The sequence below is a fragment of the Simochromis diagramma genome, unplaced genomic scaffold (assembly GCF_900408965.1).
Source record: "Simochromis diagramma unplaced genomic scaffold, fSimDia1.1 OVJJ01000293.1, whole genome shotgun sequence".
Classification (NCBI taxonomy): Eukaryota; Metazoa; Chordata; class Actinopteri; order Cichliformes; family Cichlidae; genus Simochromis; species Simochromis diagramma.
The window spans coordinates 9,249,705-9,275,461 of record NW_024386801.1 but is presented as its reverse complement, the minus strand read 5'-3'; the positions used below and the strand labels follow the sequence as shown (position 1 = coordinate 9,275,461).

The 25,757-nt window shown below is 42.6% G+C and overlaps 1 protein-coding gene across 2 annotated transcripts in view; it reads right to left on the bottom strand.

Moving 5' to 3' along the window:
• The window catches only part of mctp2a (multiple C2 domains, transmembrane 2a), a 33,065-nt gene extending 7,513 nt beyond the window's left edge, over positions 1-25,552 (bottom strand). Inside the window, exons 1-19 of one of the 2 annotated variants that reach the window (XM_040025646.1) lie at positions 25,325-25,552; positions 23,453-24,413; positions 22,509-22,550; positions 22,315-22,423; positions 20,093-20,235; positions 19,884-19,960; positions 19,680-19,794; positions 19,556-19,579; positions 17,016-17,189; positions 16,172-16,302; positions 15,872-16,058; positions 15,565-15,658; positions 15,330-15,432; positions 15,133-15,235; positions 14,945-15,046; positions 14,755-14,829; positions 14,357-14,476; positions 4,492-4,611; positions 2,620-2,661 (exon numbers count right to left, since the gene is read on the bottom strand). In XM_040025646.1, the coding sequence (XP_039881580.1) occupies positions 2,620-2,661; positions 4,492-4,611; positions 14,357-14,476; positions 14,755-14,829; positions 14,945-15,046; positions 15,133-15,235; positions 15,330-15,432; positions 15,565-15,658; positions 15,872-16,058; positions 16,172-16,302; positions 17,016-17,189; positions 19,556-19,579; positions 19,680-19,794; positions 19,884-19,960; positions 20,093-20,235; positions 22,315-22,423; positions 22,509-22,550; positions 23,453-24,400 (2,709 nt within the window). In that variant the 5' untranslated portion in view covers positions 24,401-24,413; positions 25,325-25,552. Of the gene's footprint in view, positions 1-2,619; positions 2,662-4,491; positions 4,612-14,356; positions 14,477-14,754; positions 14,830-14,944; positions 15,047-15,132; positions 15,236-15,329; positions 15,433-15,564; positions 15,659-15,871; positions 16,059-16,171; positions 16,303-17,015; positions 17,193-19,555; positions 19,580-19,679; positions 19,795-19,883; positions 19,961-20,092; positions 20,236-22,314; positions 22,424-22,508; positions 22,551-23,452; positions 24,414-25,324 lie in introns of both variants that reach the window. The other variant, XM_040025645.1, reaches the window with a different exon arrangement.
• Between the last annotated feature and the right edge of the window lie 205 nt (positions 25,553-25,757).

Sequence of the window (25,757 nt, the reverse complement as noted above, 5' to 3'; positions counted from 1 at the left end):
TGAACTGGGAATGGACTAAACGAGGCCTAAATGTCTACTGATTAGAAAACCTGTGTGAAATCATAGTCTCATTTCAGATAAAATTGTAAAAGCTTCCTTTTAAGGTGCCGTAATGGAGAACCAATTTGATCTCCCACACAAAGGTAAACATGCTCTCACAGACATGTGGAGCTATCAAAAGCTGGGGGGGGGGGAAGCTCATTTAGCATCATTTTAATTAGAATAAACGGTGCCAAATTTGAATTCTCAGACTGAATCTTTTTTTTCCTGACATGGATACAAAATCTCTCTAAACAAAAAACACCTGCGTTCCTGAAACAAGCTAACAAACAATTTGCTGAGATAGGGCTTTAATGTAATGTTGGGTCCACATGCAGCACGACGTGCACATCACAGATCACGACATGGGCAGTCTGTCTGGCTGGCGTGCTCAAGGAGACCCAGCGGTGAATGTGGACTATCGGGTGAGTGATGGAGTAACCCCGCAGCCCAGTCTAGCACCCCCACAACCACCTCTTCACCCCCCCCCACCAACTCCCCTGGGCTGGGTTCCGCGAGCAAGTCAACCTCAGACTTGGACGCGGGGGTGTACAGGCTGTTTCCTCTTCCCTGTTCGTTTCTGTTGGAGATCTATGGACTTGTTTTGCCTCTCTGTTTCTTTATGTTATGATTAAATATTGTCTATGTGCTCCATTGATACCTAAGGCCAAAGGGAAGTCACTTTGGCCACACATAATTTGTAAGCCCTCTCCTTCCCTGAGGACAGATTTGTTCACAGGCAGGGAATCTGTTCTGTATTATCCTGCTGTAATGCTGCCTTGCCTTTCGTCTCTCTTTAACGTCATGCCTTCACATTCTTGCCGCTCTGACTGAGGTTTACATATTTCCTTCCTCAAGGGGGAAAAAAGAGGGGGGGATAAAAACATATTTGAGTGGTAATCATAACCTTCTCAGAGGGAAAAGAGACTGTGGGGAAAAAGTGAGGCTTTGAAGTCATCAAATTTAACACTGATCACTCTTTAACCCCAAATATTTTTAAAGAAGACTTTGATAGGGTGTGTAAAGCTACACTGCTTGATCTAACTGCATGATATCGCATTCAAGTGACAGCAAGACCATAACAAGACTTTCAAATAAGCCACTTTAAATTAAAGCTGACAGCTTAAAACAAACATGGGTGACTGCTTAATTAGTAAATGAAAGGAGATATTTCATTTCCTCTGAGTGTGAAAGGGCTTAGAAGGCTCATGGAAAAACCTTTCAAAAAGCTTTAAGAGGTGAAGGCTGAGTTTGCAAACACATGGTGTATATATAGAGAATCATAAACCAAAGCAGTTTGTGGGAGAAAAAAAGAGACATTTCTCGCTTATGTGTTGAAGTTTCAAGGTGAAACCAATAATGATTTTTCTGACCTCGTAATGTAATGATGATTTGGTCAATTCAGTTCCCAGTTCGTGTGGATAAAATGCCGGATTCTCTCAGCGTTGCCGCTGTTTGTTTAAGCCTCGGTTTGCCTGTTAGTAGCTGTGATAGGAAGTGTGGGTTTTCCACTTTGTATGTGCAGAAATATCACACGAGTTTCATCTGTGAATTAGCCCGTCCTTTCAGACAGGATTTGCAGGATGTGCCTGTGTTTTTAAACAAAGCTGGCTTTTTTTTGTAGCCCCTGGTTATCACAGCAGAATATATTGAGCACATTATGGATATGAATCCTGGGCCTAGACACGCAGCACAGGGGTCATTGCTTGGAGGCTTTGCGTTAGTTCCACACTTCATTGCCATAAAGCAATAATACACATCCCTGTTAACTTTTTTCCCTTCTGTACTAAAAAACAGCGGGTTGAGTATAATTGAATATTATCTGCTGTGGGAAGTATAATTTTCAGGCTACTTAAAGATTTCCTGTTGTTCTGTTTTTCAAGCGATGTCATTATTATTTATGATTTCTCACAAAGGAAAAGTGAAGATAAGTGATAACCTTTTGGTGTGCGGTATGTGTTTGTTACTGTATCCGGTTCTAAAAGATCATACTCAGTGTAACTTCTCCCTTTAGAAAAGGATGACATAAGAAAATCTACTTATTTTGTCCCCAAAAATAGACTTGAAATCTACCTAATGATGCGGTTTGGATTTGTAGAGTGCTGCAGAAACTCTGTGCAATGCATTCAGGATTGATACTGAGCGCCCAGAGGAAGAGAACAAAGCGCTTTGTGCTACAACTGTTTCACAGACTTTGAATGCATGAAAATATGGAAAAGAGCTTCAGAGAGCTGTCATTGTGACTATGCTAAAATACTGACTAGGACCCGTGTGGCTTTTTTATTTTGTCTGAATATTTCCTGAGAAGAAATTTGCAAAGGAATCACAACTATTTGGTTGAATCGGGTTTGTCTCTGCCACAAGCATGCACGCATCGCCGTGTTTGATTTAACCTTAGTTATTCCGAGAAAAAAAATATTTAAAGGATTTTTGCTCAAGCCGTTGTGTAAAATCACAGTGAAATGTTAAAACAGCCTGCGCTAAAATATGTATTTACATTCATAGTGAAACTGAGAGGAAATAGCATTCTAGCAGAACAAGTTATCCCTTAAAATGCAAGAAGGAGACAACATAAAATACCTTCTCGTCTTCCTCCTCGTCGTCACCTATGGTCATGTTCACCTAAGAGAAAATAAAGGGTAGAGGGTGAGTTCCAACGAATGGGACATGTGGGCACTGGAGCATTTTTAACAAACACCTAGTAATGAAATTTTCTTTGAGTACATTCACCCCTATTGGGAGAGGCTTGTTTCCATAGAGACTGCATCACAGGGGTGACCTCACACAAAAGCAGAGGTGAAAAAGGGCCTTCCTCACAAGAGCACTGTCACACCAAAGCAATCTCTTTTCTTCACAACATAAGCACACAGAAAAACAGAAAAGGAAAGAAAAAACACATTTAATTTGGATGTTGTTGCCTAGATCACTTTATATCAAGTCATCCCTGACCCCTCTGTGGTGCGCGCTGTGGCATTGCCTGGGCACAGAGTTGTGTCATTGCCGGCCAGAGGGTCACATGGGGGTGACAGAGGCTCCACACTGGATATGAGGTTGATCCTGGGCTTTAACATTGCCCAGGGATGGCATCTTGAGCCAGCAGCCATAAACACAATGACTGGGACAGAGATTTCGCTTTGGGGAGGGTGCGTGAGGAGGCCAGGCCCCTGGCTGGCCAGTGAGAAGGCTTACAACACAGTGAAATTGGGGGGCAGTCAGAAGTGTGAACAGCATTAACCTTCACAAGCATGTGTAGGGCGAGAATAATTTCCATAAGACTAGATAGAGAAAAGATAACACTGTTGAAAGACCTACAGTCTTCCACCTACAGATGTGGACAAACAATATCAGCAGTCTGTAAGCTGCATCGCATATTCATAGTCACTTCATTTGAGTGGCTTTTTGCTGCTTGAGGTTTTGTATTTGGAGACAACATAGAAACTAATGTTACTAGCTATGAGCTGCATACAGTGGAAAGCTCCCACAACTGACTGTAGTGTTGGGGAAGATATTTTTTGGGGAGTGGCTCAAAAAGTAATGATTTATGTTGCTGTAAAACTGCATATATGCCCCATGTGCACCAAAGGAAATTAATTCCTTCCACCGCTGGGTTAAAGGGACAAATCCCCCCTAAAAAAATTTACATATACACAAATTTACACATTTATCTCAGCTGTAGTCCTCCTTTATTCACAAATATTATTTCAGTGATAGTCTGCCTTCTTCTGAGTAGAATGAAACCAGATGGCACTTATCTCGAGTCTCTCAAAGCACCAAAAAATAAAATAAAGAACTATGCAGCAATGTCTCTTTCCGCACACCAGGACCTGGTCATTCAAAAAATCCAAAAACATTGTTCTTAGCTTAATGTGGAAACTGTTTTCTCTCTTACCAAACTATACAAACCAACCGTATCACTCACATGAGAAAGTCCGTCTACCCCTGGCGAGTTGCTTGTGCTGGTGACAGCACAGCAGGATGTAAACACAGTGTCCCCTCCCATTCCGATGTAATTTTTAGCTGCTTGACTCTTTTGGTTGGCAGATGTAGATCGTAGAAAGAAAATAGCTACTGTTTTAAAATCTGCTCACAACAAGGTTTGTGAATCTTCACTCAAAAAAGAAAAAGCTGATTTAATTCAATGTAAATTTTGAAATGTAATTTTGCCACATAAGCACAAAGAATCATTTTTGGAGTGTTTTTGAGTAACCAGGTCACATTTTGTTCTTCTGCTTTGAGGATCTTGTGCCAAAAAGAAGGCAGCTTACAGGAGATAGCTCCAAAACAGGGCAATTCACACCAAAACAATCTACATGGATGAAGCACAGTGGAGGGCAGAGAGAAAAAATGTGATTGACTTTGAGATGAACTATCAATTTAACTTGTTACAAACTGTTGCACTGTAAAACCATGCATTTGAAGAAAATACTGAAGTTACGAGTCCTCATCGCTTACCAGGTCTTGGTTGTAGCTGGCCCTTCCCGTTGAGAGCTGGAAGTAGTTCCAGCCTATGAGGAGAAGCAGGAAGAGGGGAAGCATGAAGAGTTCCCAGTGCCACACTGTCAAGAGGAAGATCTGAGGAGACAGAACATGACAGTATAAAGCAAAGCACACAGCACACACCACTGTACCCTCACCCAGCTTTCAAATCTCAGCAAACCTTTTCACAGAACAAAATATATAATGGTTTTAATCACGTCCTAAATTTCTTGATGACAGCTACAGTACTAAGCTCGTACGATTTACAGCCAGTGGCAACAGATTTTACCCCTGGCAGTTTGAAAGTAAAAGACATTCAACTTTTAATATCATGAAATCCTATTTGCAGTATACACACAAATAGCACTGTGCTGGCAGAGTGCCTTACTGCTGAACAGAAAGTCTGACATGGATAGGCATGATATGCTGCCTTTTAACATCCACATCAAATCCTCTTAGATTCAGAGACAGGAACGCTTTCTGACGAAGCACATATGGCAACTAGAAAAGCATTTGCAACATTTACCCCCTCCGTGGCAATGATACTGAGAAAAGCCAAGACCCCTGGTAGAAATAAGATGGATCACACTGAATGAGTAATCCCTCATAATTCTGTAAAGGAGTGGTGCTAAGCACGTTGCACAACACCCACTGCATTTCACAGCAGAGCACTAATTGGACGGCTGTATTTAAACCCATTTAGTGACAGCCTAATGAGTCTGCCTCCAACTGAAATGATCGGGAATGTTTGAGGAGGATCACACCAGCAGGTTGACATGGATGAAATCAAAAAAAAATTTAAATGTCCCCCACACGCTATATTAGATGTCCTAAAATGTAATAAAATGCGAATACGTGCCAGTGCACCCAACATGGCCCACTTTTATTTACCACAATTCATCTTGCGTGCTGAAATTTTGCGTATACATTTTCTGTAATTAATGCTTCCTTTGCAAAAGTTACATTAGCTTTCACGTCCATTTCAAACATAGTGTAACTACTATGTTGAACCCACACGACGGTCACAGTGTGCAGTCTAGGCTCAAAGAGCTGGAGGCTGCTTAGAGTATGAACAATATGTTCGAGTTAAGCTCGAGACAGGATGTGAAGCACTGAGGCCTTCAGGCCCCAATAGCAGGCCTGTAAACAGCAGACTGCTCCTGTCACAGCAACCATGCGGAGTCTGTGCATGTTGCTCTGGGGGGCAGTCTACCTATTGCCACACCAGGCCTAGGTTCAAACAGCCACCAGGGAAACGTGTACCGTGACTAATGCCGACAACACTGTGGCCCAAGAGCCCTGGGCTTTGCTACTGTACTGCTTATTATCCCCTCTATGCAACCTGGGTGGGAGGGGTGGGTGGGCCAAAGTGCCGTGCAGAAAGCAGTAAGATCACCAAGATGCAAAAAATGAACAATATAAGCAATATGTTATTGTTACAGCTCATTTGAATTACGTACACAAAAACAAACTAGAGCTGGTAAATGATAAAAAAAAAAAAGGTAAACAATGAATATGCATGATGTGCAGATATAGCTGTGCTACATCTCCTCTCGGTTATGAATAACTTACGTCATGTGTTGTCACCTGAGTTCCCATGAGGCAATCTAAAGAAATGCTCCCCTCACCCCAGAGGAATTCTGCTGGCTGGTGGACAGGTAGCTTGTCATATTCCCAGTATTTTCATTAAAAAAAAAAGAAAAGAGAAAAAAGGGGGGAAGGGAGGGTGTGCCTGGAAACTGACACAAGCCCAGCAGGAATGTTGAACCTCCTTGCCCTCCCTGCAAAAGCTTCTACATTAACCACTAAAGTCTAATTGCTTGGTCTCTGTCTTCCTGTGCAAGTCAACAGAGGGAGCCAATTCATTTCCGCCCAGGGAGCCAGCAGAGAGAATCTGTCACAGGTATTCATAATCGCCCACTAATGCAAATTTCTTCTCACAGCGTTCTGGCTCAGTGGACAAGATAAAAGCCTACAGAAATACAATGCCTTGTGTCTAAACTGAGTGCTTAAATGAGGGTATAAACCAAAACTGTCAGAAATATCTTCTCAATTCCTCCCTCATGGTATGTCAACCCATGTGTTCAGGATTTACATGCTTTTTTAACACTAATAAAAACGACGGAGAGAAACATCTGGGAGAGGCGCTCAGATTCCTTCACTCAGGTGCGCACACTGAGACTTGGCCGTCAGATATTCCGCAGTAATGAGAGGAGGCAGGGCTATTCCTTCCCCCTGTCTCCGCACATTCTACAGAGTTTCTGTGAAATGGAGACGGAGCTAATTCCCCACTTAAGTGGTTTATGTTTTATTAGCAAGCAGCTGAGTGATTAAAGGACATATTGGACAAAGAGCAGCCTTTCAAAAGTAAGTGTAAATTTGTAGGAAAATAATCTCGTTTTTAATTGCGTTCAGCTCCATTTCCGAGCCCAGCCGCATATTTTTTTGTCAACATGACATTGCTAATATGTTGCACAAATACTTAAACGGTGATTTATTTCACCAAAAAGGACATAAAGCAGCAAATGAAAGCCAGAGTAGTAATAATTAATGATATACCTGGGCATTGCGGTTTACCCACAGCAAAATTGGATAACGAGCGACTTGTAATTGAACAAGTGTTGGTATGTATGTCTGGAAGGAGTGTCTCTAATGCAGGAAACCTCCCTTGACAAACACCATTTAGCTGAAAAATGTCTGTATGATTATGCACATGGTGCCTAGGGAGAAAAAAAAGAATGAATTAATAAAACTATTAGCACACGGTGGAGTAGATGATGGAGATGCACTCTCCTTAGCCACCTGTAAGCGCTTGGAGAAGGGGGCAACCCTGGGCAGAGCAATTCTGCCAGGAGGGTTAAGAACAGCCTGACAGATTTGTTTTATAGTGCCATTAATATGATTCCACTAAATGCATTCTGCGCCTTCTCATGCAGATCCCCTGGCCAGCAGAATCCAGCACCTAATAATAAAGCACTCAGCGATTAAAAGTGTGAATAAAATAACTTAAAGCTGAGCAAGCACGGGTAGCTTCCACCACCCACACTCTCCCTGGAGAGGGAGAAGGGACTGTAGCAAGAACAAAGGGACAAAGACACCTTCTATATAAGTTTCTATCACTCTGTAAATTGATTAACAGGGGGTGGCCCGATCTACCAACCTAAACCACTGACTGGCAGACACACCGCCAGACTACCAGGCTGCCAAATGCTCTGTTCATGCAGACAGACTATAAATATAGGCCTGATATCAGTATAAGATAAATAAAACTGTTGATAATCCAAATAAGTGTAATGTCACAGCACCAGGGCCTTCACAAAATCCTTATTGTTTCTGTTTAAAAAAATAAAAAATAAATAAAAGCTGCTTTTTTTCCCCTCCTCTCAGTGTGGTACATTTCAAAAATACCCTTATTTTTAAACTATGCACCAAGCAAAAACACAAAAGATTTAATCTTGGCTCTATCTTCACTATTTCTCTTCAGTTGCACTCCACTTGGAAAGCTAAACAAAGCGAGAAGAGCGCCAGCCAGCATTATGAGGGTCAGTCATGGGGGCTGTGGACGGATGCCAGATTACGTGAACATACAGTGAAAGAGTTTAAGACGGACTATAGGCTGCAGGGTTTGTGTCTGAATGTGTGTGGTAGTCTCTATGTGTGTGTGTGTGTGTGTGTGTGTGTGTGTGTTTGTTTGTGTGTGTGTGTGTGTGTGTGTGTGTGTGTGGCAGAGAGACAGCAAAAAGGACATAATTGATATATGTGATTAATGGCAAAATATGAACGCTACAAATAGTAAAATCATAAAATTAAGTCATGAAAAAAAATCTTAGGAACTTTTACAAAACCTTGAATAATTTTTATTGTGACTAAAATTTTCCTTTTATGGGTGAAATCAAGGGCAGTAAAATGAATCTGAAAGACCTCAATTACAATACAAAAAACCCCAAACAAACAAAAATAAAAATTAATAATGAATCAAAGGCATAAGTAGCAACTCGGCTCATGCGAGTCCTGTTTTTTTTGTTTTCAGCTGAGCTGAAACAGAGTCTGGATGAGAGGGCTTATGTGGGGGACAGGCGCGGCAGGCTTTAAAGTAGCTGTAAATGCAGAGCAATGAGACATGTAATTTGTGTTGAGCTCGGGCCAGTGTGGGGACAGGCTTTCAGGGGGTGTCGGAGGCAGAGGAAGCACAGATAAGATTTCTCTTCAGGGCAGGTAGAGTGTGTGGGCAGCCATAGTGCTCTGAGCTAACGCTGAATAAATATTTCACATACCCTCAGCTCAAGTCTTATCGACTGAGGGGAGGGAAAGAGAGAGACAGTGAGCGTAAAAGGGGCTACCTTTGAAACAGGGAGCGATACGGTGGGGAAAAAAATCGTGTCCCTCTTAAGCAGAGTGAAATCATTTGTGGGAGTTGCAAAGTGTGACACAATTAGGAACAAATATTTTAAATAAGTATATACTAACATTATTTTACATACCTAAAGAAACAAAACTGACTGTTTTTTTTTATATTATTTAAAATTAATATTCATTTTTCTTCAGGATAGGGTATAAATAGTACAAAGGTACCAATTTTAATTATAAATGTCCAAGTAAATAAAAACAATTATATTTCTTAGGAAAGCTCAAAACCTAAATATAGTGTTATACAGCGCAACTGACATCAAATCTGTGTGCAGTACTTTTTCAAAGTCAGACCCAAATGATTAGCATTGAATGATAAGCCTGTAAGTCTGCCTGCGCGGTACAATGCAATAGTGATAGCTCTTCATCAAAGCACTTATGAAGAGCAGCTGTGCAATGCGAGGCATTAGCATTTGCACACGGGGACATTTCTGGCCGTTGTCTCCCTGCCTGTCTGACACATGCCAGGGCCAGAGTAGCGCCAGTACAGGCTGGAGCGGGGCAGTCAGCGGGGGCCCCGTGGTGCCTGTCAGTAGTGGCTACGCTGACCCCGCACTCCGGCACTGGCCACTAGTGTTTAATCCGTGTCGGGAGCGTTAACACTGAGCGACCTCCCGGGTGACAGATCTGCCATGCAACCCTTCTCCCCTGAGGAGGTGTGTGTGTGTGTGTGTGGTGGTGGGGGGGTTGGGTGGCAGTGGCACCGACTCTTTCTCCCTGTCAGCTCAGCTCACGTCGGGGCCAAGACCAGCCCCGAAACAGCCACACACAGGGGTGGACAGGTCGCTACCTCAGCTGCACAGGGAGAGGTGTCCTCTGTGAGTGGGAAGGTGGTGATGATACGGCGCAGACAATGGGGTCAAATGCAGAGCATACTTCAACTAGGCTGAAAACATGCATAATATAAAACAACAAAGCGCAACAGATGCACTGACAAAATCTTGCCTTCTCATAATGCCGTAACTACTTAGTAAAACTTTCAAGTGAATTCATGCTGTTTTCTAACTGTAATGATCGGCAGTGGTTTCAATTAATTCACGAGCGCCGGCAACTTTGAATGTCCTAAAACATAAAACATTCGCAGCCCTAATGACGTGAACGTTAGCACAGAAAGCTTATTAATCCCACTAATAACGTGACATGTTCCAAGGTTACACACTGAATTCAGCCGGCCTCAAGAGCTGTCAGCAGAAAACTGCTATTTGAGGGCAGATAAATAATAATAGCGTGTTAAATCAGGAGGCACTGCTGAGCAGTTTGCAAGTAGTCACAGACTATCATTTAATAATTAATAGATCTCGGGCTAAAACACCATGAACACACACCGCCATCGCTGCCATCATTTTTTTTCTCCCTTCTAGACACATTCCCACTGCACAGCCTGTGAGAACTCCCACAGCCACAGAGATGGAGAGTGTAACCCTCATGAGACTGAAAAAAACCACTCCTTTAAGGCCTCCAACTTTTTCAAACAGAGAGAAAACAGATGTAAAGCAGAAACAAGGAGACGATTCACAGGCGCACGCGGACCTCTTGCTTTTCTCGCAAAAAGCCCAGGCACGCCGCAATGCAGTAAACCACAAAAGAACACATCCAAGACTCACAGAGCATCTCATATTCAGGGACGGTGTTAACAAGAACAATTATGACAACTCTGATTGTGGCCTTCATCTTGGCCAGGCTGGTGTTCTGGTTAATGGCTCTGACTGCTGTTGCTCTACACAGGTGGTCTCCTGAGACCTCTGGAGCCAGATCTGACCCCGTCCTGCCCTCATCTGGGACGACGATGATTCTATCAGCCCACAAAAAAAAAAAAAAAAAAAGAGCGCCCGCTGCAGCTGCCAAGTGTGTTTACAGCTGCACCGCATCAAACATTCATCAAATGCCATCTTTACAGTGTGTGATGTGAGGCAATCAGCATTTCACAGGCCGTCAAATGATGTCTAAAGCAGTTGTTACCTGGCAATGTCGAAAAGAAAATGGTTCAAATACTCACGAAAGGTTTACAGGTTTCTTTCTAGTTAGTCCTGACAGATGAGGTACCTCATATGTTAAAATATTAATTCTACTTAAATACTTAAAACGGTCTAATGACAGCAAAGCTCAAAATAAGCTTTCAAGTGTAAATGATCCCCCTCCTTTTTTTACTTTTCAACCATTTCATCTAAATCAAAATTGTTCTCAACTTTAAACTGCAGATTAATTTGGCTTGTTAATACGCGCTCATTTCTTTCTTTCTTTTTCATCTTTTTCTTCTTTTTTTTTTCCTGGAAGAAACTTGTGTCTTTTGGTTTAATGCACAGAATGGAAGATTTCACTCCAAGTTGTTCCCACGAATGGCTCCTGTTGGGAAAAAGTTAGTGATCTGATCTCTCCAGCGCCTCCGCTGATGTTTCTAGCAGTGCTGTAGCTCCATCTACAGGTGGTATCCTTGCGTGCAGCAAAGAACTCTGGGTGACCCCTCTGCAGTCGCTGCTGATGTATAGCACATTCATCTCGCTCAGTCTTAGTGAAAAGCACATCTAAAGGCAGTTATTTTATGAAGATTTTAGCTGTCAAATTTCCCTCTCTCTCAGAGAAAGGAACATGCTGTTGTCAAACTCTTTAAAAGCCCAGATCCTCAGCTCATTACTGTAGCATAAACAAGAAGAAGGGAGGGGAAAAAATCCAAATTTCATGTTTGTATTTCCACTTACTGATGAAAATGTTTATGAGGATTTGCCAAAACTTTGTTTAAATGCACGACAAAGATTTTTCTCCCCTTTTTCTTGTTTTTCTTTTTCCTTTCTTAAATTGCATTACCTAATTAGAGAGACTATTTTAAAACTGCAAGCCATTGGTGGAAAACTGAAGGTAACTTCAAAAAGTATGGACTCTGCTGATGAGTTTGCACAGTCAAAACAAGCGACCGCCCCGCGTTCACAAACTGTAACAACACTGCAAGTCTTTCCATTCCTTACGGAGTCTCCTCTCCCACAAAAACACTCGTTAGTCGCCCAGCCAAATAAGTCAATGTGCAGCTTTCTGATTGCTACCCACGGGGGAAATCAAATTGAGATATATAAATATATATATATATATATATATATATACACACAACTTGCTTATTCAGTCTTTGGAACCAGTTCACTGATCTCTGCAAAATTTGAGTACCTTGCACACCCTAAACCAACAACCTCTTCATAATCCAGTTATAAAATCTACATAAACAGGGTAGCAGCGTAGACTACGTGCTGTGTAGAGGTCAGAAAATTGGCCTGTGGGACTGAGTGATATAATAGCTAAGTATTCCTGGTAAAGCACTACGTGAGCATCCCGCAGTCCCAGTAAAAACCACAGCTGTGGTAATGCATTACAGGATGTATATAGTGTAAAAGGGTAGGACTGGTCTGCCTGCATGATAAATAATGTATTGTAATGTATATTATAGCTAGACCCACCGCTGCAGTGTTTCCAACTGCTATACCCTGAGAAGCCCTGCGCTGCCTGCCACTGTGGAAAAGAGCAGACACTAGTGGTATAATTATGCACATCTGAGAGGCAAGCAGAGGCCATCTGTCAATGTCTGAATCAGTTACCTTATTACCACTGCCTAAAGATATAAAGATAGGAGTGGGAGCTGCTTTCATTAAAGCACATGGTGGCATGCTGCTTTAGACAGCTCCAAACAGTAACTTAATTGGAAACGATGACTTGGAGGAGGAGAAGTGACTGTACGGTGAGCGCCCTTGGAGTGGGCAGGGGCACGAGACGAGGATGGTGGCATGGCACCAGGCTTGTAATGACAGTCAGTCAAGACCTTGCGGTTGGCCTCGTTGACAGTGAGGCGGTAGCAGAAGGAGTTTTTTTTCCTGTTGCAGTATTTACAGTATTGTGATTTGCATGTTTCATTGTGCCTGTTGAAACTATAATAAATCACTAAAAAGGGAAAAAAAAAGAGCTTTTCACTCGCTGTACTCTCAGTCTGCTGATGAGTGGGTGATGAATAACAATGGCAGTTTCGCTCTCTTTGGGCAACTCTCGCCGTCGACCTTCGACACTTAGACTATTTGAAGCGCACCTCTTCACGGGCACAGGCGTACTCTGACTGGTGTGTTACTGTCTGCTTTTTGCACGCTGGTATCAGTGTCTGAAAACGTGCCAGTTGTTTCAAATAAAAGGATAAGAATTGCAAGAATTATCATTTTCACCGACAGCGAACAGATTACACACAGCTGACGACGGGGTGGGGGGGCTACACTGCCGTAACAATGACAGTCACCATGAGAAAAGTGAGCGCGAGCCTCTTTCCTCAATTTTAAAATCTGCTGAACTCTTAAACAGCAGGTGGAGTAGAAGTGGAAATGAAAGATTAGAGTGTACCACCTCGCACTCCCATTGCCTGCGGAGGATCTAATTATAGGTGGAAGAAGATGGCCCCATCCCGCTGACCTGTCACCTGTCAGCCTGCCTATCCTCCTGCTCTCCTGCCCGTATCCATGCCTGCCCGTCTGCCTCCAAGTCTCTCGCTATCTCGCCCGCACTCTCGCTGAACTGTCTTCCTCTTTCTGTGCTCCAACTTTCTTTCCCAGATAGTAGCCTGCCTCCCACTCTCCTTATACAATTGGCTGCATTGTTCTCTGCCTTCCTGTCTGTGTGTCCGCTGTCTGCCTGTCTATGTGCCGTGCTGTTCTAAAGGCTGTGATACACTGAGCCTGGCCATTGCCTGCGGGGATTTGCACCTCAGGATCAGTGAGAAGGGCTTATAGAATACACCAGGTATGAATTGCATGTCATCCTGAGACAGAGCAGACAGAAGAAAGGCGGTGAAAGGAGAGTTCTTCACACACCCTGTCTGTGACCGCTTCCTCACCCTGACACAGCGCTGGCAGGGCTTTCATGGTAAGTGTGCACTCTTAATCATGACATTACATGTGCTGTACTGCAGGGGATTCACTGGGTGCTTTAAGATTATTTAAGCTTAGGACCTAAGATCACATACCCTCATTAAAAACAGCTAAACAGAGACATTTAAACAAGGTTCAAATCTCAGAGGCAGACTGTCACTACTCTACCCAAGGAAGCTGAGACTGTGATCCTCCTTACACCATCCCCTGGGTTAGGAGGCTTTGCTAAGAAGTCAGATGTACAAACGCCCAAACCCCACACCTTCAAATACACTCTAATGTCATCAGAAGTGAAGGAAAGCCAAGTGGGGTTTGATTTAAAGGATAAATCACATCCATCACATTGCACATGGGATAAAAACAGAAGGCAGCCATTGTTTTTCATGGGAAAAAGTCCAGCAGGGAGAGAAAATGGCTAAACCAAAGAATCTCTTCAACATCTAATTCACATAAAATGAAAGAGTTAAAACTGGGCTGCAGTGAAATGGGACAAAACTTGTTCGCCCCTAGGCTTAAAGAGAGTTCATTAACATGAGGCAATGACTTACCAGAAAGGCTATTAGACTCCGTTGCGTGCTCTCCCACTGAAAACAGCTTTTAATGTACTGTAACGTGGACAGAACTGCTGTGCTGATTTTGCGGACCCGATATATACTCTGGGCAAGAACCTAATGGGAAATAATTGGAAGAAAACACCAGTTAGTATCATTTTGATACTGGACAAAATGTTTATGACTTTGCAATGAGCTTGGATCGGCTTTACAATCCCTTATTTGCCACGTTGAAGCCAAACCCAATAAAACTAATTAGGTTGAGTAGAACAATCTGAACTACGGCCTATGTGTAGATTTTTAGTGGCCACTTTTGTAGCACATTGTGAGGGGGAGACTTTATTGTAAGCTTTTAGTTTCTTTTGCAAAATCTTGCAAAAACCAATCGAAATCACCTTTTTGTTGAACTTGATGGTTTCCTCTGTTAATTTTGCCTCCTTGGGCTGGAAGGATTTGACACTAGCTCCCACCTGAGGCAAACAAAGAAAACAAACGAATGCTTCCGTTCGTTAAGGCTTTTCACAACATATAATACAGGCTATTATCAACATTAACAATTTTTGACCAAGTTGATTTGATCTTTACTTTGTTGTAGATAACCTCCAGCACCAGAGTGATGCTTCCTTTAGACGCACTTCCCAGTTTTTCTTTCTTCAGTAACAGAGTTATCTCCTGGCCATTCTTAACCTTTGGGAAATTCAAAATACATACGTATATATAAAAGTGATTTGCTACTTTTTTTAAACAGATATTTATAAACTCAGCAGACTTACAGTAAGTAAAGGAATGGCCACCGTCCCCAAAAAGTTTGGGGCTTTGTCTCCATTTTCATCAAAGACTGTCAACTCGACCACATCGGTGATGTCTTTAATCGGGCTGCGAATGAGTAATTCAAATGTGATCAATATTAAAATATATATCCCAAAAATTTGCTACAGATTTGCTTTTTTTCCCTACTTGTATTACTTACAATGTAAAGGATTTTTTCCACTCTGGATTTACATTCTTATAGACTGTGTGAGTTTGAAGTTTAGAGTTCCCCAGCTCTATAACGCACAGGGCGTTGCTTTTTCCTGCAAAACAGCAACAATGTGATGTATCCACAATTTCATTGCACATGTTCAATGGCAATAAAGGGCTATTCTATTCTTATCTAAGAAATGAATCTGAAAATTAAAAAAAGATGATCTGGAGTAGCTGAATACCATTAATGTCTGTAGCAGGGAGATCATTTGCCCTGATTACGCCAACCTGAAGGATGCCAATATCTCTCATGCAGTTGTGCGAGTTTTTTAAGCTCTGGAAAGATGAAATTGAAAAATGTTAAACAAAGAAGGCATAATTATTCAGTGTGATACTGCTATACATATATTACATCATATATTCATCTTAAGCAATCCCATCTATATCCCAAACTCGAACTCATTACTGAACCAGTTGGTGTTATGTGCATGACTACTATTTTCCTGTTTTTCTTTTTAACATTATACAGGTACAAAAGGAAAAACGTACAAATTTCTCCACCACTTCGTCTTTCTCATCAGGTTTTGACAAGGTAGCATTTTCGATGTCAGAGATGGAGACCCCCCAGACGGATCTCAGGGTGATCAGAAACACCACTCTGCCTTTTCCTGGGTTCAGCATATAGGAGTAGAGTTGCTTCTCATTAACCGTAAGTGTCGACACGTCAACCTCAAGCCTGACGCACAAAAAAGGAGATTCGCTCAATTGAAACAATTTGTAAGGAGTGTGAGTTCCTCGGGTGAGCGAGTGTGTGGGCAAATGTAACTTTACGAACCAGGGAATACTCACATCCCCCATGATTCTTCACTCTTCCTCCCTCTCTTTGAGCACATCTCCACCTGTAGAGGTTCCTGGTTATCTTCAAACTGATTGAAGTCAAACTGCTCTCTCCACTGGGGATTTGGCTGAATGCAAAGGTTCTAAGGGCAGAAAAGATGCGGCTTCAGCACATACAGTAACACAGAAACACACACACATACACGAGCGCGCACAAACACTTTGACGCAATGTCAGGTTTAATGCATTATCAGACTGAGCAGCTCCTGCATGACAGCTGGATTAAGTCTTCACTCAGTCCTACCAGAAAGAGGCAGGAGAGGAGAAAGAGAGGTATGTTGCGCGTATGTGTATCTATTTGTGTGTGCTTGTATGTGTACACCTCAGTAGCCACTGTGGGATTGTAAACACTGACAGCTTCCAATTAGAATCAGCTTTGTTCAACAAACAAACAAGCAGAGAGGAAAGCAGAGAGGTTTACAAAGAAATGACACGACAACATGAGACAAGTGCACCATGGAATCATCAGGGGGGAGGCCAACAAGTACAGGTAGATGAACAGGGCATGCTGGGTATGCAAATGAAGGCAATGAAGCCCGGCACTCGAAGCACAGTTAGAAGTGAGTGGCAGCCTTGCCCAGTCTAATGAGCTGCCTCTGCCATGGCCCAGTGAGCCAAGGTGGAGGTGAGTCAGTGGCAGGCGCCTGCTGGGAGAGAAAAGCGGGGAAGTAAGAGAGTGGGCCTAGGAAGAAAGTTAAAGTCTAAAGAGCAGACATTAAAAAGACAGAGGAGCACGAGTAAAGGGAGTGTAGGAGAACTGCAAAAAGAGAGCGACTTTTAATGAGACCAGTCCAACCTTGCTCTTGTACTTCTGATCACCGAGGCGAAAGCGGACGTAAATGTCACCCTGGCCACACTGCGGCATGTCCTGTCCCTCCACCAAGGTGATACAGAGCACCCCGGTCCACATCTGGTTCCTCAGCTGATTCTTCTGTGTTTCAGCCGAGCGGTGAGCCGGCGTGGCCTGGTTCTGCTGCGGGGCAAAGATGCACACAGATAGTTAGATCTTTTTCTCTTTTCTTTTTTTTTTCCTCAACGCAACATGCGCGCAAGCTTTGTGAGATCGCTTCCCTTTTACCTGCTCCCGCCTCAGCCTGGCATCTCATCATGTTCACAGAGTGCACAAAAGTAGGACAAAGGTTTACATTATACAGTGCATCTCTGTTGGTGCACATTAGCACATCTCTACTGACAGGCGAGCCACACCATGGCGGCTCCTGGAACGAGAGGAAGAGAGGGACGTCAGCGAGCAGCCAGATGTCCCTGGCTGTGACAGTCCCACTCATCACTGGCTCCCAGACTGAGTGTGGGGAGGCAGGACACTTGGCATACTGCACCAGAGACAGCAGGCAGCAGTGAGTAATGATGCAAACCACACAGCTCTCTCTCTCTCTCTCATCAGCAAATTATGCATACATGCAGCATGTATAGCCAGCATCAGAGTTTTACTGCATGTTAGCAAATGTATCCACTTTGAATTCAGCCAGCAAAGTAACGAGTGTTTTTCTGCTCAGGTGAAGATATCAAACTGACCAGGGTACTGTGCTTTCAATAAGCCTTCAAGAGCAGCAAATAATCCACTTCTCCCGCCGTGTGTCACAGAGCAAGTGTGAGAGAGAACGAGAGACCTTGATATGTTTCCATGTTAGAGTTCCCGTGAGGCTGTGCGGTGATAGGCCAGGGCTGTAAAAACAAACAGCACAGAGGTTGTGTAGGGCTGACTGTAATTAAAGCGAAGGAGCGTAATCTGCTCTCGCTTCTTTGATTGCCCGGCTCCTTCGGCTGCCCCGGCGACGGCGCTTCAAACAGCCCCACTGCAACTCCCCTGCCACTCCGGCCCCTCCTCAATAGCTACGGGGTCGCAACCCACATTGCCACCCAATCCGGAGGGGATCAAAGCACATCTCGGGGACCTGAATTAACATGGAATACCACAGGCACAGCCCTATAAATATCAGGCCCTTCAAAAGAAGAGGAACAGAGGGAGTGGAGGAGCGATATAAAACAGGCCTCAGCCAAGTCATCCCAAGTGTTTATCTTGGACACATTTCTATCTCAGCGGCCAATAAAACAATTCCACTTAACTGTAAGTGGCCCCTAAAGAGAATCTATTCCTGGTCTTAAAAGGGCTGTGCGATTGCTTCCATATGGTGGGACAGCATGGGGACAAGCATGATGAGCTCAGACCCAGGTCCATTTGGCTGGTGTCTCAGCACTGTCCATCCACAGCTGTGATATTACATCCTAACATCTGGGTTATTGCCCGCTATGCCTGGGAATTATCAGCCTTGCCGATCTTAGTCATCCCACACTGGCAACATGCCTCCAACAGCCAAGCCCCCCCCGCTCCCCTTCCCTTCCGCTTCTCCCATACGCCCCCTCCTGTTTGAAACACTGTCACACAGCAGACTTTTACTCAGGCACTTGCAATTCCCTGTCTCTGTCGTGGTAACACAGAGGGAGAAAACGATGTTCTGACGGAGGGGGAGTAGAGCTGCAAGAGCCGGGTATTCAGCACTTCCAGGATAGGTGTTAAACGCAATAAGATATTGTACGTTTGTCAAAAAAAAAAACATGAAATGGCGGGGGGGGGGGGGGTAAAAATGGCATTGTTACATTGTTAAATTAGCACCGTGATTTAGGCAGGAGAACAGCGCGCAGAGTCCCGCCACACATTTCTGTCTCCCTTTGAGTATATTTAACCATCTGTAGTGGATAACCTACAATGTGTATGAAAATGGCATTCATTCCTTTGTCATCTAATTTCAAATTGAGACTGCCTACTGGACCATCAAGAGACTGAACAGTGGCAGATGTAGTGACAGCATAGGTGTGAAAATAAACCCAATCGCTGCAGTGTGAGTCCCAAACAGCAACCCTCCTATTTCACTCTGAATCTAATTACTGCTTCAATATATTGAAAACCACTTGAGAAGAGACGGAACTTTGTTTACCACAAAACCAAATACTGCTCTATAATGCTCATCAAAAGGCTCTTTCATGACAGCATATTCAGCGAATACTATTACTTTGATTTTGATCAGAATGTAATATTGTACCATACTTTCTTTACACAAAATGATTCCACTGACTGAATATAGTATGCATTGCTAAAAAGGTTAACTATAAACCAGAAAGGAAATAGGCTGTGCTGATAACAAGGTTACACACAAAAGCCTGAGTCCTGAACATATGCCTCGTTCTTTGTTGCACCATTGTGTAGTGAGCTACTGCCCCCTAGTGAGTTAGATTAGCCTAACCATAAGCGCTAATGAGGAAATTAAAAAAAAATATCATGGCATTAAAAGCAAATGTGAAGATTTAAAAAACCCATACCTTATTTCTTTTGGGTCCAAATCTCTATAAAATTGAGAAGAATTGCAATGAATGAGTGCATAATAGCAGGTAAGAATATAGATTTTCATCACACAAACACTTGTAATGTCTGAAATATTCCTACCGGGCCTTTTTTGATGGTGGCGTCTCTGAACATCAGGCAGACATCAACAATAATGACTCCCATGTCATCTTCTTTGCTTTTTGGATCTTCGAGACGCAACTCCATTTCATTGGTTCTGTGAGGAGACAGGAAGGGTATGAAGATTAAAAATGAGAAGACCCCTTGTGCATAAGCTAATCTCTAAAATGTAAAAGTATTACTCACTTCTGCAGTTCAAGATCTCTCAGGGAAATAAAGCTGGAACCCATGAAATCATCAGAGGTCCGATTTTTATCATAGACCTGCAACATTATTAGAGGTATGGCATGTATTAAATTAAACATCTCTTGGCCTTGCATTCAGACTGAAATTGTCCGGTCTGGCACAAGACCAGTGTCCCTTGCAAAATGCAATCATATATAAGCAGCGCCTACCCGAACTTCTATGTTATATTCTCTGTCTCGGAGAGGGTGGGAGAAGGACTCGTTCCAGCGAGGGTTCAGGTCTTTATAAACCACTTTGCTTTTATAGAACTGTTTTCCTTCAATTTTGAACTTCACATAAGGATCACTGGTACCTAAATGAAACACAATAAAGGGCAAATCAGCAAGAGAGTGTCGTGCGACACAAGTGGGGGAGCGATCTTATGTGTTAAATTATCAATCATCAAGCTGGTTCCATGACAGCATATAGAGGAAGTGGAAATACTAAATGGAAACTAAACGATGTTAGCAGCTTGTCGCTCTATTAGTGTACACTGTGCGTGAAAACGCACATTCGTATACACTCCCTCCTCCCCCCCACATGCTCGTCGTGTGAGAGAGTGAAATATGTATGGAGGAGGTGCACCCCACACATGGCAAAAACAGAAGAATGTAGCTGTTTAATTGTCACAGGGTAGAAACACTCGCCAGCATGAGGCTACCAGAAACCAAAATCTAGAAGCAACCAGTGTTAATCCTCCAAGCTTGTTAAGAAAGTCTGTCTGTGAGTGGGGTGGGGGTAAGGGACTTCTTTGTTTCTGCAATTGCATGCAGATTGGCCAAAAAAATGAAAGCCAGCCCCATGCCTTCATTTGTATAGGGGAATAAAGGGGTGCTTGAGAGAGCCTGCAGGGAGGCTTGAATCACATGACAAAGGCCCTGTGGGGATGGGCTGTCAGGCCTGTCAGCTCCCCACTCCAAATGAACATCTCGCAAAGGCAGGCAGGACCCACAGCAGCTCCACCCTGCCAGCCTGTGACAGGGAAACCTCCAGGCAGCTTGACAGGAGGAGAATGTGGCAGCTAGCAAGGAGAAAAGCTCTGGCATGACTGAGAATGGTGACGATGGAAATTAATAGGGGGAAAAAAAGGGGAGAACAAAAACCAAGGAATGGGAGAGGGGAGGGGCTGGTTATGTGGGTCCTTTTAGAATATGTAATGACAATGTATGCCATTGGTGAGCTCTTGGCACTGTGTTGACTGTTGGGCAAACAGTGGAGAGATAGGGGGCGTGTGGGGATTGCATCATCACTGTGCCATCTTGTCAGGGGAAGTGAGGTCTCAACTAGCTTAGAAGTATGGCTGGGAGAGCCTTGTACCACAAAGCAGCACCATTTCAAGTACCACCACCATATATAGCTGTTAGGTGATGGGAGGCACAGCAAAGTTTATAATTGGTTAGAAGGAAACTGATGAGATTAACATAGCTTTAAAATATTGACCTTCTACGAGGCCAATTTGAACACATTTGTTCTAACCTTAAAATAAAAGCCAGAAAGTTGCTTTCATTTTGGATTCTTGATCAGCCTTCACAGTTTTCTCATATGTTGTAATTCAACCTATGACCACGTGAGGGTGTAGCTTTCCCAGAGTAAATACCGACCTAGGCCTCAGGGGAAAGAAAACTTTTTTCCCTCTCACAGATCAATGCCAGATATGGGGGGAAACAGTCATTTAAGCACACAAAGATTTGAAACCACCTTTCAAAATATGATTTTACACTGATTTTACACACGGTGACTCGTAACGTAACCAAAGCACGGCTCTGCCACTTTAGGAAGTAAACATCAAACTATCAAACCAAAAGACATCTCTAAAGTAATTACAGTGGTAGACAGCTTTGACTTTAGGAGGTAAGGGATGACTTTTCCACTTTAAAAATCTACAGGCAAACAGTCGTCACAATACCAGTAGTGTCTCATCGTATTGTCAGCCTCTTGTCATACTCGTTTGACTGCATACTTTTCTAATGTTTTGTTTTTTCTTTGTCCGTGCATAACGTCACATGAGATGTCTCACCTGCAAATAGGAGCTTTAACTGAACTGACCTGAACTGAAGGATATCTCACCTTACATTCCTGTCACAGTAACAATAAGACTGACAAGATCAATATGGACTTCACGTGCCTGTAAAATTTTATCAGATTGTCCCTAGGAGCCAACAAATAAAGAAATGCATTGTTTTACTGTATACAGGACATGTGATCTATCTATGATCTAACGTTTTGATAGATACGGATCCAACCAAGACTGTTTTTAAAAATTGCTGCTATAAGAACAGGATTTGATGTTAGTTTATTCAAATTTCTAAGATCTAGATTCGATCTTTTAATTTTACAGGTTGTTAAAGGTCGGGAGCTTATTTTACAGATCACCTGTAGGTTTTTGGCGTACCTGAGCGCTTGTCTCTGATGACCAGGTTTTTTCCTCGTTTCAGGTTGATTTTCAAGAGATACCTCTGGAATGGGGCAGGTACTCGATCCTCACACCCCCCTGTAACATCCTGCGGAGAATCACTGATATTTGTATGCATTTACCACACCAGATGATTAGCTTAATAAAATGAAGACAACTCAGTGGATACTCACTGAAGCATTTTCGTCAAAGAAGTCAGCTGATTCACTGGCAAGCTGTGTAAAAAAAATAGATTTTTAAAAATGTTGTGACACTTTATAAAACATAAAACTGTCCAATCGAGTCGAGGACAGCCAAGCCATCTAGGTTTGTGTAGCATTCCAAGGGAATCATAATAGCATTACTATTATTTATTTAGTCAGTTGTTGGCATTATTACAAAAAAGGTGTCTATTAATGTCTTGCTAATGACAACATATTGCATTTGGGTGAAAAAGTCAGTAGATGCTTTGTAGACGTAGCATCTGAAGAGAAAGTGAATTCTGCTTGACCTCTTTTGTGCTTTTTCTTTTTTGGCTTGTTTGCACATTGTGTGACTAACTGGTAGCACGGGTTTTTATCTTTCTTTTTTGAGGTTTGTTTTCATTTTTTTATTTTAATCTAAGAGACATCTAAACAAAAGCGGATGCTTCTCTCCACACAGGGACTTTAACTTGAACAGCAACCAGCTTTTGATGCTTCATTAGTTGAGTGATTTGCCTAAAAGCTCAAGAGATCAAATGTAATAAAACCAAAGGTCTGGGCTCAGGTTTAGAAAAGGTTTCATTCATGACTGCTTACTAGAGGATACAGTAACTACAACATTTGGCTTCATTTGCAAAAGCGAGTGGAAAAACAAAGCCACACTATTTGAAAGCTAAATGAAAGCATGGAAAGGTTCAAGTAAATGTGTCCAGTGATCCTGGCAGTTTTTGTGCTGTTACTTCATGTTACATTTACCGCAACTATTTTCTTAAGCAACTTCTCGTGACAGTTGAGGTTCACTTTGATGAGATAACCTGTTTTTATATATATATATATCAGCTGGAATTGGTGTCAGTTGTCACAGTAAAAGGAAATCACTAGGATCCACTGACTATACATGTGCCGAAATATATAATAATAAAAATAATACTGACCTCTTCCTCATCCTCCTCATCTGCCGGGGTTTCATCGAGAAGATTCTCATCTATGAACTCGTTCATCGGCAGGGGAGAAGAGGGTTCTCTGTCTTGTTCTTCCACATCTCTCATCCAAGGCATGTTGGCTTTCTCTTCACTGGGAGTGCCACATGCTGAGTTCAGAGAGTTGCCATCTCCACTTTCCAAAGGTCTGCCCATAGAGTCCAACATCAGCTTATCTATACGAGCATTTTGTCTTTTTGTTGGTGGAGTCCCTTTTTCAGATGATGTCTTTTTCGGCTCAACTGATGAGTTCTGTTTTTCTCTATAAGGGTTTATTTGCTCTCCCATTGATTGTGCTCTAAACAGCGCTGCAGCAGCAAGACTTTCTCTAGACCCCTTTTCTGAGACTTCTTCACTTCTCTCTGGAAGGTCTGGTCTTGGTATGGGATCTTGTCCACTGTTAGACATTTTCTTTCCTGTAGGAGCTGGTTCAAAAGGGAATTTTGATAAGGCCCCTTTGCCTTTTTTGTCTATTTTAGCATATAACTCATCTACAACTGGGTTTGTTTTGTTCTCTAAACTAAAATCATCCATTTCTTCATAAATGCCCAGGGTCCCCGGGGGTGTGCTTAATCTATTCAGAGCTGGATTTGAGTGATCAGGCTGAAGAAATCTGGTTCTGATTTCTGGGATTGGATCACTTAGTTTGTCTGCAAACTCTGAACTTGCAATAGAATCAGTATCACTCAGACCAGGAGAGATGCCAAAAGCAGCAGAAGACAGCGAAGCATCCTCGGTAGATGCTTCACCTGGCACCATTGTTAGGTCGGGTACAGAGATACTTCGTCGAGTGGCCAGATTCCTACCCTGCTTGGCCAGTGGCTTCTTGGCGGGCTTCTTTAAGTTGGGAAACTTGGGTTTCAGACGGAATCTCTCCGCTAAATTCTTTTTCTTGTTCTCCATCTTGAGGGCTACCCTTTAGATTAAAATAATCAACAACAGTGAAATTGAGTTAATTTGCTGTGCATTTTTAGAGGTCTAATGCACATAATTTACATAGAAGCTTCATGGAGATCAGCTGATGTGAACATACTGGAGACAGTCAGTGAAAAAGATCGACTTGGGCAACGAGTTAAAAGGAAAAAGCTGAAACTTTAACCCCTACAATGTTTCTGTTATGCTGTAAGAATATTTTGCTGACATGAAAAGTTGCAGTGTAACAATGCCCCCCCCATACCTAAGGCATGGGGGGTAGCTAACGCTTTAATCAGCATGAACATATTGGAAATTATATGCCATGGGCTTCACAGGAACCAGATCCCAACTCTACTGAACAGCTCTAGGACATTTTAGTGTCCAACATGATGCTCTACCACTATAATTAGAACAGCGAATTATATTTTGGGGGAAGGATTTTCATCTCACCAGTAGGTTTAAAAAAAAAAAAAACTGGTAGAATTAGTGCCAAGACACACTGAAGGTAATGTGGCAGACTGTGCAGCCCAGCCCCTTACTCATCTTCCTAATGTGATTTATATTTCCTGTGTGACATTTAAGCTTGAGTCAAATTTTATAAAGAAGAAATTGAATTTATATGGAGGTTTGTGACATATTAAGGAGGTAGGTAGTAGGTTGGCAGCATTATGGCTAAGATTTTATCAACATACACAAACCACATTGGGACGAATGTTTAGTGTGATTTAATGTGCCACTTTTCTGCCTTTCACCTTGATTCAACACAAAAAAAACATATTACAACAAAAACAATCTTACCAATAATGCTGACATTAAAAAATTAACAAATCTGTATTTTAAAAAAATAGCTGGATATACAGCAACCTGAATGACACTCAGTCTAATTTAGAAAAGGAAGACACTGGAACATACCTGTTCAGTTGACCTTTGTTGTCAAACCTACAAACTGATTTAGTTCCCACCCAGAGCAGATGAAATCATTCCAACAGACAAGTTAGCGATCCCAACTATGGTCAACGAGCCGAAGTATTTAAGGCAACAGATCACGTAGGATCCCAGACAAGTGATTGGTGGAGGAGCAGCAGCAGGTGAAACTAGCCGTACCAGTCAAACAAGGCGAGTTTCAATGACTATGTGAATGCCTTTCAATTGTTCAGTCCTACCCAAGTTGTCTGTGATAGATGGAGCAACACAAAGTACAGTTTGACTCCACTTATGTGGGCTAAGAAAAAAAAATCTGACAAGAATTATGGAGTAAATTAAGACAACGTAGCGAGAGAGTAAACCAACACGGCAGCGTTGAAACTATGAAACAGTTGCTCACAGCACAGCAGCCTGTTATGCC